Here is a 14126-nt window from a genome sequence, read left to right on the forward strand (position 1 = left end):
GACCGTAGAGTCCCTGGAGATTGAGTTCGACCAGGCCAAGTACGAAGAGTACTTGTCTTCCTCATCCTCTGGTGGCGATGCGTCCCGCAAACGCCACAGAGTCGTGCGCCGAAGCCGACCTCAAACGGTCAAAGCTTCCGCGCCTGAGGGATCCACCCGAGTCTCGTCGGGGGAACCCACTCCCTCGCAATCGATCAACGCCAAGCCGGAGATCGAGCGCAAGGAACAAGGATCTACCAAATGGATCACCAAGCGGTCCCCACAGACACCTGTCTCAGAGGGAACACCGGTTCACTCTGGCGCCGACTACACTGCCACAGCCCGCGGTGATGCTCTCCTCGCTGGGAGAGCTAGCCAACAGCAGGGGCAAACATTCGTCAGACAGGAGCCAAACCTCCGTTCCTCATAACGGCCTGAGCCATCATACGGGCCCGAGGAACGCTAGGCGAGAAGGCAAACTGCCCGACATTGGGAGGCCCTCCAAGTCAGGAGCGCCAACTGAGGAAGGTAGGGCCACCCGATCAAGAGGACTTCGCTTCTCAGGTCATATCCCTGATGCGAATAACTCGTCTCCAACGAGCGAGCCTACCCGAGTAGGCGAATCCTTGAAGGCTGGCGAGCCTCGCCATAACCATTTGGCGGATAAACGTAAAGGCAAGGAAGTAGGCGATACCTTGCAAACCCGCTCATCCAGACGAAGGGTTGAGACCCGCGTACGCACTGGAGTTCGCCAGAACGCGAAGACTCGCCAGCCAAGGTGAGATCGCCTAGCTCCAGCACCAAAGCATTCCACCCAATGCGCACCAGAGAGCGCGCCCAAAAATCTCTCATGCGCTCACCCGAGCGACTCTTCTGAGGCTGGGGGTTGTCACCAACCGCCCATAGAAGACCTCAGAGAATACTTAACTCGCAAACGCACTATCCATGAAGCGAGTCCTCAGTGCCACTGCGAGAGACTCATCCACACGGTCCTCGCCGACTGCTAATGCGTCGGAACGGCGAAACCTTCGGTATTTGAGAGACTCTCTCAACAGTCCTCTCGACCAAGGCCCTCCCGTCGAAGGCGTCGTCACCAAAAGAGACGCGCTGTCGACGACTTGGAGCTCGCATCCGCCACAGTTAACATGACGGACAAGGGGAAGGCGGTACTCTCCGACTCGCCAGACTCGGACTCCGTCCTGAGACCTAACACTTGGTTCGCTCGACGCCGGCAGGAGGGCATATTCCAGCGAACGCGTAGTTGCAGGGGGGTAAGTATTGGGTTTGATTACTCCACCCTAGCACCTCCCTCCTGCGGTGAAGACGAGGTTTATTCGGCCGCAGCCACATCTCAGACCTCGCGCTCAAGTCAAGACGCGCTGGCGAGAGTGCACATGACCGACCTCAACCCCGAGCAGACGATGGCTCAAAAGTTGGAGGAACAACAGGCAACCATCGACTCTCTAAGAGAGATGATGGAGCAACTGCTAAACAAGAAAAAGAAGAAGAAGAGGACCCAACGTCCCTTACCCTGGTAAACTAGGGACAAGGAGTGGGTACCTCCTCACCGTCCAGCGGCTGAGACGGAGGATAATCAGCATTCCGATTACTCCTCCAAAACGTCGATAGGAACGTCGCACACTGGGGATAACACCCGTGACAAAAGATTCGACGAGTTCCAAGACCAGCTCAACGCGCTGAAGCTTCAGCAAATCATGAACAAACTGGGGGTGGTACGTCCCTACCCTATCGAATGGGACACGGTCCCCATACCCAGCAAAGTTCAAGCCAATCAGCTTGGTACAGTTTGATGGCAAGAGATCACCCTCGCAGCACATCTACTACTTTATGGCGCAGACAGGATTCCTTACGGGGAATGACGCCATTCTCACTCGACTATTTATAGGTACCCTCAAGGGGGTGGCCTTTGAATGGTTCCGCAAACTGGAACCCGGCTCTATCAAGGCATGGGCCGATGTTGAAAAGCTCTTTCTCGCCCGCTTCTTCGACGACGACACAGAGGTGTCAATGTCCACTCTTCTTGCTGAGAAGCAGCGGAAGTCAGAATCGGTCAACGACTTCGTAAAGAGATTTCAGAATCGATCTGTCCACTATCGGGACCAAGTTTCCGAGTCGACACTAATTGAGATGTGTCGTAATAACCTATCGATCCATATATTGTCCAAGATCGGGGCAGTAGAGACCCGGACTTAGAAAGAGCTTGTTCGCCAAGGCGAGCAAGTCGAAAACATGATCAAGAGGCTAGAGGCTGAGGAGCCGCAGTCCAAGAAAGGAGCAGCGGAGCCAGCTGCACCAAAGAACCCTCCTCGGTCGAGGGGGAAAGAGATCATGGCAGTTGACTCCGCCCCAGCGCCAAAGGCTGCTCAAAAGCCAAAACCCAGGCAATTTGAGCCACGCCCCCAGCGGCAATACGACTTCAAAGAAGACCAGGTGGTAGCGACCTTCGACACTCTACTCAAGAGTGGGCGGATTAAGCTGCCAGAAGCCGCAAATCCTAAAGAGGTGGATAAAACCGGTGACCCAAGTTACTGTGCATATCACAGATTACTTGGCCATCACACAACCAAATGCTACGTCCTCAAGGACAAGCTCCAGGCCCTCTACGACACGGGGGTTTTGAAGAAGGAGAAATTTCAAAAGCAAGTGACTACGAACATGATCACTTTGAGCTTTGGGACAGATCTCCCGGGGGTTCACGCTCCAGCGGGGGTAATTCCTATCCCCAAGGAGGTCTTGAAAATCACTAATAACGATCCTCACAACCAGCGGGGAAAGGGTTTAGTCCCACAAACTCTGCCATCAGGGCAGGTGATGTGGGTCCATCCAGACCTCCTCAATGATGAGTAGTGGATTGCGCAGCCTTCCAAGGAGGCTAAGGAAAAACACTGCAACATTGTCTCCACCATTCTGGATAGAGATAACACGACGATGACTGCCCTGACGGACTCTGAAGAGGACACCAACGTCTTCGCCACGAGAGCAGGAAAAGAATTCACGAAAGAATATCCCGCGAGGGCGGAGAACCTGGCAGGACCTTCCGCGAGGCCAGCCGCAGCAACCCCTCCCAATCCAGACGGGCCGAGCTCAAACCGCCAGCCCTTCCGGTTCAACGTGCTCGCGCAACTGAGCGGCGAAAGTGGATCGGATCCAGGTTGATCCAGGGTCTGCGCTGAGCACTGTGCCCCTGAAGTTAATCAAACACTTGGGGATACCGCCAAAGCGCCTAGCCTCGACCACGATTACCATCTTCAGCTTTAACGCCACGGGGACTCGGCCGCTCGGCAAAATCCGCCTGAAATGTCGGATAGGCGACATGAATACAGAGGTGACGTGCTACGTCATCGATGCCGAACCCTCCTACAACATACTCCTGGGGTGTCCGTGGATTCATGGCAACCGGATCGTTCTGTCCACACTACACCAGTGCTTGAAGTACGTGGACGACTACGAGCGGGTAAGGATAGTAGTGGCCGACAAGCAGCCCTTTAAAGGCGTCGAAAACTATTTCGCGGATTCTCTGCTGTACCAGGACCCCAACGAGCCACCAGCAGAAGAACTAGAGAGTGTCAACGAGGCGGACAGCGAGCCTGAATACGGCGACATCTTAATTCTGAATGACTTCGAGTCAATTATAATTGGTTACGAGAGCCACCATGTAACCAACACTGTTCAAGCGGAAAAAATTATCATGAATGAGAAATCCGACTTTGCTTATTTGTCGTCTTGCTCCACGTCCAAGGATGACACATATCGCATAGTTCTCATGGTCGACACTCTAACTACAGTGATCACTTCCCTACACCTGCCGGTGTGCTCGTCGTACGTCGCCAAGACGCAGCCGATCAGGTCATCGCAAGCTGGGTTCGTCGTGCCGGCCCGAAATAGTTATCGAAAAGATATTATTTTCGGTCGGATCGATCATCCCCAGCGCACGCTATGGGATGAATCTGAGGACGAGGATCCAGCGCCCCAGTTTTCGCAATACAGTCAAGTTGCGAAGCGCATGATGAGCGACATGGGGTATGACCTCACTCGCTTGGAGGGCTTAAATTACGGCCGAGGGCGCAAGACGGTCATCCGACCCGCCTACGTGCCCAAAGGGAAGCCCTCAAATTACTTCAACAGGACTAGGAGAGGCTTAGGCTATTCCTCTTCCTCGTCGGATTTGTGTTTCTACATTAACGAAGATTCTGACTATGCATGTTCGGGTGATCAATCGTCAGCAACCTCGGCTTGGGACTCGGACATCAGCGTGAGGGATCTGTTCGATAGCCTTACAGTCAACATGGCTATGATAGACCCTGCCGAAATGGCAGAGGACGAACAACTTCTGCTCTATGACGAGACATGGGATCGTCATGTTAACGCCCAGTGGAACAGTCGCTTCGAGCAATGCGAACTGCCAACTGAAGACGAAGTTCTCCAGGTGAATATGGGTACTGAGGCGAATCCCAAACCCATATTCATCAGCGACAGTCTGTCTCCACAGGAAAAAGAAGACCTCATCGCCCTCATACGGGAATACATTGACGTCTTCGCCTGGAATTACGAGTACATGTCTGGTCTGGATCCGCGGGTCGCCACGCATCGCCTCAACATCAGCCCTGACGCCAAGCCAGTCAAACAACAGCAGAGGCGGTTTCACCCCCAAATCATGGAGGCGATCGAAGCTGAGGTCAAGAAGCTGATCGAATCCGGTTTCATCAGAGAAGAGCAACACCCCGACTGGGTGGCGAACATTGTTTCGGTCTTGAAGAAGAACGGGAAAATCCGCATCTGCATCGACTTTAGGAACCTCAACGCCACGTGCCCTAAAGATGAATTTCCTCTGCCAATCACGGATGTCATCATTGACAATACGTGCGGATTCGAGAGGATGTCCTTCATGGATGGCTTCTCGGGGTACAATCAAATCAAAATGCACCCCGAGGACGAGAAGCACACTGCATTCAGAACTACCATGGGGGTGTACTGCTACACTGTTATGCCGTTCGGACTCAAGAACACTGGCGCAACCTACCAGCACGCCATGAGCATGATCTTTCGAGATCATCTGTGAAAGACGGTCGAATGCTACATTGACGACCTGGTCATGAAAAGTCGTCGTAAGGAGGATCACCTCCAAGACTTGAAGACGATGTTTGAACTCATGAGGACTATTAACTCAAGATGAATCCTACTAAGTCATTCTTGGGGATGTCCAGCGGTAAATTCCTCGGTTTCGTCGTCACGACGAAAGGAATCCGGATCGATCCAGACAAGGTGCGAGCTATGAGCTATTCAAGTAAAGAGCTAAGAGGCCTTCAGGGACGACTGGCTTATATCCGAAGATTCATCTCGAATCTCTCGGGCAAGTGCCAACCCTTCTCTAAGCTGATGAAGAAAGGTACCTCCTTCGTCTGGGACGAGCCATGCCAGAAGGCCTTTGAAGAGATCAAAGCTTATCTCTCAAACCCGCCTGTCCTTGCGGCGCCAATCTCAGGGAGACCATTCCTCATATATATACGGGCCATGGAACATTCTCTAGGCGCCCTCTTGGCATAAAATAACGATGCATGCCACGAGCAAGGCATCTACTACCTGAGCAGAACCTTGCAGGGTGCCGAACAGCGGTACCCAATGGTCGAAAAGGAATGCCTAGCCTTGGTGTTCGCCATCCAAAAGATGCGGCACTACTTGGTTGGCCAAATGATCCATGTCATTTCCCGGATGAACCCCATTCGGGTCTTCATGACACAACCTGCAGCATTAAACTGGCGCCTGGCCAGATGGGCACTTCTGCTCTCTCAATACGACATCCACTTCATGCCGCAGAAATCAGTCAAAGGACAGGCCATCTGCGATCTCATGGCTAGTCACCCACTGGGGGTGAAGACCGATCTATTTGAAGATCTGCCAGATGAACCTCCCGAAGCCAATGTGACTTCGTCACCAGAGGTATGGCAGATGTTCTTCGACGGCGCGTCTCGAGCAGGCGCGAGCAGCTCTATCTCTGCAGGAGTAGGGGTGGTCCTCACCTCTCCGCGTGGCCATGTGTTACCCCGGGCCTTTTCCTTGACGGAACCATGCACCAACAACGTAGCTGAGTACAACGCGTTGCTCATAGGGCTCGAGTTGGCCAAAGAGTTAGGGATCAAGCATCTGGAGGCTTACGGTGATTCCCAACTCGTTGTTAAGCAAATGATCGGCGAGTATGAAGTCAAGAACGACGATCTCATCCCGCTCCACAAAGTGGCTATCAGACTAGCAGAGTCACTCAAGAGTTTCCGCATCGAGCACGTGCTCCATTCAAAGAACACCCATGCGGATGCTCTCGCATCCTTGGCGACTAACCTGGCCCAGCCTTTGGGGACGACCCAACGGGTTACAGTCGCCAGCCGAAAACTCTTTCGACTAAAAGACGTCCCAGAGACAAACGCTACCCATCAAACATCAGATCAGCCTGATCAGGAAGACTGGTGTCTCCCGATCATCGATTATGTCCTGTACGACATATTGCCCGAAGACGTGAAGGAACGGGAGTCTATCCGACGGCGTGCCTCACGGTTCTACTACAACTCAACCACTAAAACGCTATATCGGAGGTCATACGAGGGCTTGTTGCTTCGTTGTCTTTCAAAGGCATAGGCGCAAGAGGCCCTACGCGAAGCACATGACGGCGCGTGCGGGGCTCATCAGCCTGGACCCAACTTTGGGATCGCCTGCGGAGGATAGGCTATTTTTGGCCTGGGATGGTTACTGACGTGGTCGCTTATGCGAAACGCTGCTACGAATGCCAAATCCACGCCAACTACATGCACCAGCCTCCAGAGGATCTGCATCCGACGAGGACGTCTTGGCCCTTCGAAGCATGGGGGATGGATATAGTCGGGCCAATATCTCCACCATCGGCGAAAGGCTATCGCTTCATCCTCGCGATCACCGATTACTTCTCTAAATGGGCCGAAGCTATCCCCTTAAGAGAAGTCAAGACTAATGACGTGATCAAATTCATCAAGCACCATGTCATATACCGATACGGCGTACCCCGGCGTATCATTCATGACAACGACACGCAATTCGTTAGCCATGCCTTCACCAGGTTCTGCGACAAATTCCGAATACAGAATTTCTCTTCCACGGCCTACAACCCTTCAGCGAATGGTTTGGCCGAGGCCTTCAACAAAATAATTATCAAGATCTTGACCAAGCTGACTTCCACTAGCAAACGCGATTGGAACGAAAAGCTAGGCGAGAGCCTGTGGGCATATCGCACGACGGTTCGCACACCGACCGGCACCACGCCCTACTCATTGGTATACGGCTGTGAAGCCGTATTACCACTAGAGATTCAGATTCCGTCCCTCCACGTCGCCTTAGCAACAGGGATGACGGCCGAGGAAAATCACCAACTGCGACTCGCAGAGCTCGAAGCGTTGGACGACAGACGACTGGAAGCTCAGTAGCACATTGAGTTTTATCAAGCTCGAATGGCCAAGAATTTCGATAAAAAAGTCAAACGCCGAGCCTTCAAAGAGGGGGAGCTGGTGCTCTCCGTTCGCCGACCAATGATCCTCACTTCCAAGAAGAAGGGGAAATTCCAGTCCAAATGGGAAGGACCATTCGTGGTAGAGACAATCTACTCAAACGGCGCCTATCGCCTCGTCAAGCCGAATGGCGATAAGATCATGATGCCCATCAACGGCAAGTATCTGAAGAAGTACTACCCCTAGTTCTCCTTCGCCAAACTCCCACGAGTGCACGAGTTTAAACTGGCCCTCACGCCCTCCAAATGGTATAAGAGGTAAAACTATTCCTATGCTTCAATTTCTCGAGGCAGCTTACCAGTACAGGCGAACCGCTCGGTACAAGCAGATTGCTCAGATCAGGCGAATCGCCCATATCAAGAAAGCCTATCAGTCTAGGCGAAATTCACTTTACCAGCTAAAACACCCTGTCTTGGCGAATCTCTCAAAACAGGCGAGAATAGCATCTCAGATGGGCGGCATCAAACGCCCACTTGGTCAAACCTTCAGATAGTTAGGACCAGAGCCAAAATCCTCCGCCAATCCTCTTCTAAAGGATGGTGGGTCCTCAAAGAATCACGACATTCCCTGTCACGTTAACATTAAACCTCTGACACAATCCGCTTACCAATCCTCTTTAGAAGGATGGTAGGTCCCCACAGTTGCTCCAATCGCGACAAGACCCCATCAAGTTAATGATCACCTCTGATGATTGGCGCCGTTATTCCTACGAATGGCACAGCCTAAGCAATAGCCTACCACGCGACGTGCTATTACTCCTGCCAATAGTCACACTCCTATGTCCCTAAACTATTTGACTTATTCCAGATATTCTAACATTCCTTTAGAATGACTGATGGGTAGAGTCTACCACGCGATGGCTCCTACCACAATCGATTGTCGCATTCCCAAATAACGACAATTATCGAAGGCGGTTCGGCAGACGACCTGTCTGTCAGTTCCCCAGGCAACAACTCGCCGAGAGGCGAGTCGAAGTTGAGTTCTTCAGTTGGCCGCAGAAGCGAACGATTGTTCTTCGCTGCAAACCAAGTGTTACTCTCTTGATCGCACAGCCTAAGCAATAGCCTACCACGCGACGTGCTATTACTCCTGTCAATAGTCACACTCCTATGTCCCTGAACTATTTGACCTATTCCAGATATTCTAACATTCCTTTAGAATGACTGATGGGTAGAGTCTACCACGCGATGGCTCCTACCACAATCGATTGTCGCATTCCCAAATAACGACAATTATCGAAGGCGGTTCGGCAAACGACCCGTCTGTCAGTTCCCCAGGCAACAACTCGCCGAGAGGCGAGTCGAAGTTGAGTTCTTCAGTTGGCCACAGAAGCGAACGATTGTTCTTCGCTGCAAACCAAGTGTTACTCTCTTGATCCCATTCGAGCTGCAACGCGAAGATCGGAGTTAGCCCGATTCCATGTTGTGAGCAACAGAGAACAGAACAAGAGCCTAAAACGACTAAGTCCAAAACAGAATAGTCAAAGGCTCACCAAGTTCAACTCAAATGCCAAACAGCGCAGATAAAGAAAGAGAAAACTGTGCATGCAAAGCAAGAACAAGCCAGAACAAGCAAAACAAGCAAAAGAGCCACAACGGGCCACAATTTACATAAGTTTTCAGTTTAGTTGTGATGCCCGATGCACCAACTAAGTTAACAAAACAACAAAAAAAAGAGGGGGACGACAGCATGAGCATTACAGGAATTTTAGCAGGCTAAAAGAACCAATCTTAGCCTTGACCGCCGCACGATCCGCCGCACGCCGGATCCTCACCTTCTCCTTTTGCTCCTACTGCCGCCTGGCTAAGTCTACCTCGCTGTCTTCTTCCTCTTGGCGAAGAAGTTGGAGCTCCTTCTCCACCACTCCGGCGGCCTCAACGAGTCTCCTCGCCTCACACCCACGTTCCCGCAGCCTTGCCTCGCCGCGAAGAGAGCCAGCATCCTCGAAGAAAGCCCTGTCCAGGTAAGCGTCCATCCGGTCCAGTACCGCTTGGTGCCGCTTCCGCAGACGTTTGAGCTCGGCCTCCTTTGCCCGAATCCGCTTCGCCCGCTCCTCACGCTCGAGCAGGAGATACAGTGGAAGGGGCGGTGGGACGTCAGAGGGATCATCATAGGCCAGTTCCTCGAGGTGGTACATCCACCCCTCAAGCAGTAAGAACTCTGCTGAAGAGAGGCGAGTACTGATATATATTCGAAAAGAACTCAACGGCTGAGATTCGTTACCCCAAGCGATCGAGCGGTCCAGATGTCCGGCAACACTTTGAACTCAACGCCAATAAAGGCCATTCCTCTCGAGACCCCAAACCGACCGATCGGATTGGGCACGAGAGGCGAAGCGTTCGGTCGCTTCACCATTAATGAGCATTAATGCGCCCGCGGAGTCTTAGCTGGCAAGCACTTGGACCTGCCGACGGACGCGTGACACGAACTTCGCCCACAGTTGGACTTCTGACTGTTGGACAAACTCACCACCATCCAAGTTTCGCCAGTAGTGTAAACTCGCCATTATATGGATTTCGCCTACAGCTCAAATTCGCCATCAATTGAGTTTGGTTTTCAACTCAAACTCACCACCATATGGGTTTCGCCTGCAGCATAAACCCGCCAGCAGTTGAGTTTGGCCATCTACCCGAACTTCGCCAGCAGTTGAGTTCAGCCTCCAAGCGAAACTCACCGCGATCGAGTCTCGCCTGCTGACGAACTCGTCGATCAATTGAGTTTCGCCGATAATGTGGACTCGTCAGGAGCCGAGCTTCGCCATCTTAGGGAACTCGCCGTCACCCTTGCTCTGCCAACAGTGTAAACTCATCGGGATAGAGTTTGGCCCTTAAGGTAAACTCGTCATCACAAAGGAAACTTCGCCTGCGGTACGAGATTGTCGACCATTACAGAGCAAAACACTGAGGGGCGGTGAAACAATGAGCAAACACAAGCCTCATTGGATGCTTCTAGACAGTATATTTGAACAAAGTTATGGTCTTTTTGCAACTACGAAAGTCATAATATTACGTTCAAAAAATAAGCAAAACACGCACCCAGTTTTTTTTAAGACAATACATTTGAACAAAGTTATGATTTCATAAACAAACGAGTCATAAGCAAAATGTCTTAATACAATCATAAGATCAAGGCCTCAGTCGAACACGCTGAAAGTGGAGAGCTCCTCTTTGGCCGCCGCCACCTTTCTCACGTGGTCTTCCCGGGCCTTGTCTTCAGCAGCCTTCCGAATCTGAGCTTTAGAGCTTGACCTGGCAGCAGCGTCTGCCTGGCGCAAGGCTAGGAGACGTCGAATTTCCGCCTCAACGTTCTTACTGACCTTCACAACGTCAGACTGGAGCCCCTTCGAGTTCGTCTCCGCCTGCCCCAGTTCGGCCCTCAGTCGAGCTACAGTGTGATTGAGGTCGATAATTTGCTCCTCCAGCAAATGTTATTGGCCCACCCAGAAGTTGGCGGTAGACTCCAAATCTGCTATTTCTCTGGAACGGGTCTCCTGCTCCAGGGCTTCCTGACACCTGACATGAGCCAGGCAAGACTCCATGTTGGCTTCCGGACCTTCCCGTAGCAAGGTCTCTAACTCTATCATGCGTGACTCCAAGAGACGGAGTTCATGCATGCAACGGGTAGCGAGCCGATTTTCGTCCGATCGCCGCAAATCAGCCACGCGATCAAGGAGAGACTGCCTGAAGCTGTCAAAGAACGGAAAAGATACCTTCGGCCGCTGCAGCCTCAGCAGCGCCTGAAGAAGACGGTTCTTTCCTTTTCTTAGAAGCGACCCTCTTCACCTTCGGTGCCATCGGGGGTATGAGGAAGGAGAAATTTGGGTTTACTCTGGGGAAGACAATGAGAAGGCTGTAGATCCTCCTGATAGGGAGTAAGGGTGTTAAATACCCTAAGAACCCTAGGCGGTTACTCAATACTTGATTAGACCGTTCAAGGCTAAAACAGTTGAAGGGTAAGGCCGAACAAATCGGATATTACCTGGACGGCCAAAATCCAACGGTTTTTCTTAAGCACGATCTTCAAATACGGCCCAAATCAGGCGCGAGGGACGAAGAGCCCCACTACGCCGCATTCAATACGGAGTGACGTGCCCACGTTCTCTCGGCTGACGTAAGCACGAACCAATGCGTGGCCCACCAAAAGCGGAGCCTATCTGATGGCGAATTCGCCGCCGAGATTGCCACGAGTCAAAACTGATTGCACTTGTGGAACTAGAGTCAATTCCAAATCCGCCTGCAGACGAAATCCGCTCGCAGAGGAGACAAGCTTACGGGCGAAATTCGCCGACGGCTGAAGACCGCCCCTCACAACTAACACTCTAGCTAACGCATGTTAAAAGAGAAATGGAACATGCACAGGAGTAATAGTAACCAAAAACAAAAGGATAATTTCATTCATAGAAAGAAATCCTAGTACAACTGGCAATCAAAGACAAAAGGGGCAAATTACAAGGCTTTCAACCGCAGTTCCGCCTCGCGAATCTCCCTAGCATGACGAAGCTCTAGCTTCCTCAAGATCTCTTGGCGAAGATCTTCCTCAATGCGTGAAGCCAAGTCTTGGACGGTCTCTTTGACCTCCCTATGGGCTCGATCCTTTTCCTCAACGGAATTAGCCGTCAGTGTCCGGTGGGATTCAATGCTCTCCAATTCCTTGGCCGCCTGTTCACGAGCCTTCTCTTGAATGGCCAATGAGGCTTGCGCTTTAGCTATAACTTGCTTCAGATTCTCTACCTTCGAAGTCAAGCGAGAAACGCGGTTATCGGCCTTCTGTTGCTCGAGGGCCATTCGTTCATCCTCAGCCTTGGCCTGCTCCAACTCTGCTGACAATCTTGCCTCTAGTGACATGGTCTCGTTCATTGCTGCTCGACTCGCTGGATGCAGATCCCAAGAGTGGAACTCTTCCGCGCGATGAGCAATAACGTTGAAACGCTTCCTTCACTTCCTCCTTACGCTGGAAGTAGGGCTTGCCGCAGTGTGGCCGAGCTCTTGATTAAGAAGCACAGTCGATGTAGTCGAGATCCTCTTTGAAACCTCGAAGGACACTCTCCTCCAAAAGCGAGCTTGATGCAGCCGCTAGAGTGTCCTTGGAAATCAGCATGGATTCGTGCCGCACTCAGCCACGGATCGTGCTGCACTCCTTTTTCGCTCGCGCTCCAAGGGAGAGAGGGCATCCTCCTCCTCTATGGATGAAATCACGGTTGAAGTACCTGTGGTCATAACCGTAGAAGTCGGGATTGGCGCCGCCAAAGCCAGTGTGACCAATGACGCCCTCGGAGCAGCGGTCACAGCATCAACGGCCGCCGCCGACAAGGAAGTGGTCACTTGCAGAGTAGAAGCCTCCCTTCGAAGCGGAGACTCTCGCGCTGATGGACGATCCCCAGCCGACGCTTCCGCAGGAGCAGGAGATCTCTCTATTTGGCCGGGCGCATCCTCGCGAGCCAACACCTCTTCCTCACTGGATAACGTCTCATGAACCGGGACGTCGTCATTCTCCTCAAATTCGCCCGTCTCCCCAGACGAGCGACTCGCCCAAGAAGGAGGATCCTCTTTGCAAGCGACTTCAGGGGCAGGATCAGCTGCGAATGCACGAAAGGGACCTTATCGACAGTTGGGTACGGAAGGATGAGTAATGCTAAAACCTACGCTTACCTGAGCCTGTAGGCCCCTCTTTATTCCCAGCCTCCTCCTCTTCGACAGAAGGGATGGAGATCACTTTCTCAACCGCGCCTGCATAAGCCCAATGCAAGTGTCAAAAGGTGTAAGGTCAACATTGCGATCAAGGGTACTGTTGCAAAGATTACCTCCTGATGCGGACACAGAAGCCGCTGGGACTCCTGTCTGTGGCCTCACGCCAGATTGCGAGGGAGTGTCCTTCGAAGTCGCCGGAGCCGCCCTCGATGCGGCAGGAGAGGTAGACTGAACAACTCCAGCCCCAGAGGCATCATCATCCTGACCCTCCACCGCTCTAACGGCCTCCATAGTTTCCTCGTGACGAGTCTTCTTAGCCGTTTCCGCTCTGGAACCCTCCGCCATCATCTCCCGCTACCGCTTGGAGAGCAGCGAACTACTCGGAGATAGAAGAGGCGTTCCCATTTGCCCTGCTATCGCGCTCCGGGCTCGCTCCAGCCTCTCGCCCGCCCAGGTTAACTCATCAGCTTCTCCCCGATCATTTTAGGGGTCCAACGAAGGACCAGGAGAAGGAACCCGAGCCTCGAGCACTTCAGACTCACCTGGACCCACGTCGCTACCCTCAGCGTCCTTAGTTTGGCGACCCCTCCGTCTCGAAGAACGAAGAGGCCTTACGGGAGGGCGCCCCTGTTCCGCCAAACACGAACCCTGGAACCAGAAACCAGAGGGATTAGCACTGGCGCCCCGATACCACTGACAGTACAGGAGCGTGTGGTGCAAATCACGATCCTTCGCGGGTAACTCAAAACGAGCCTGGGTGCCACCAGCATGGGTCCAGAACCATCCCCGAGCTCCATCCACTAGTCCTCCTTCGAAGTGTAGGCGGGGATTGGCGTTGTCCACGTACAGTTGGTCGTACCCGAACTGACGGGCAAACCTGCAGGGGATATACGGCTCAAGATAGCACACAGAA

The 14126-nt window shown here is 52.6% G+C and overlaps 1 protein-coding gene across 1 annotated transcript; it reads right to left on the minus strand.

Moving 5' to 3' along the window:
• LOC109841924 lies at nt 12617-13558 on the minus strand. Its single transcript, XM_020410847.1, has 3 exons — nt 13327-13558; nt 13175-13252; nt 12617-13101 (listed from the first exon to the last, which is right to left on the minus strand). Exons 1-3 carry the CDS (start codon nt 13556-13558, stop codon nt 12617-12619), a joined length of 795 nt encoding a protein of 264 aa, XP_020266436.1.

The sequence above is a fragment of the Asparagus officinalis genome, chromosome 5 (assembly GCF_001876935.1).
Source record: "Asparagus officinalis chromosome 5, Aspof.V1, whole genome shotgun sequence".
In the NCBI taxonomy this organism is placed as follows: domain Eukaryota; kingdom Viridiplantae; phylum Streptophyta; class Magnoliopsida; order Asparagales; family Asparagaceae; genus Asparagus; species Asparagus officinalis.

What these genes read in the sequence shown, in the direction of transcription:
- LOC109841924 (XM_020410847.1), bottom strand. Translation starts at nt 13,558, where the DNA reads ATGGCGGAGGGTTCCAGAGCGGAAACGGCTAAGAAGACTCGTCACGAG. An exon ending in TTCTGTGTCCGCATCAGGAG is followed by an intron (nt 13,253 to 13,326) that starts GTAATCTTTGCA and finishes GGGCTTATGCAG; the next exon opens with GCGCGGTTGAGAAAGTGATC. An exon ending in AGAGGGGCCTACAGGCTCAG is followed by an intron (nt 13,102 to 13,174) that starts GTAAGCGTAGGT and finishes GTGCATTCGCAG; the next exon opens with CTGATCCTGCCCCTGAAGTC.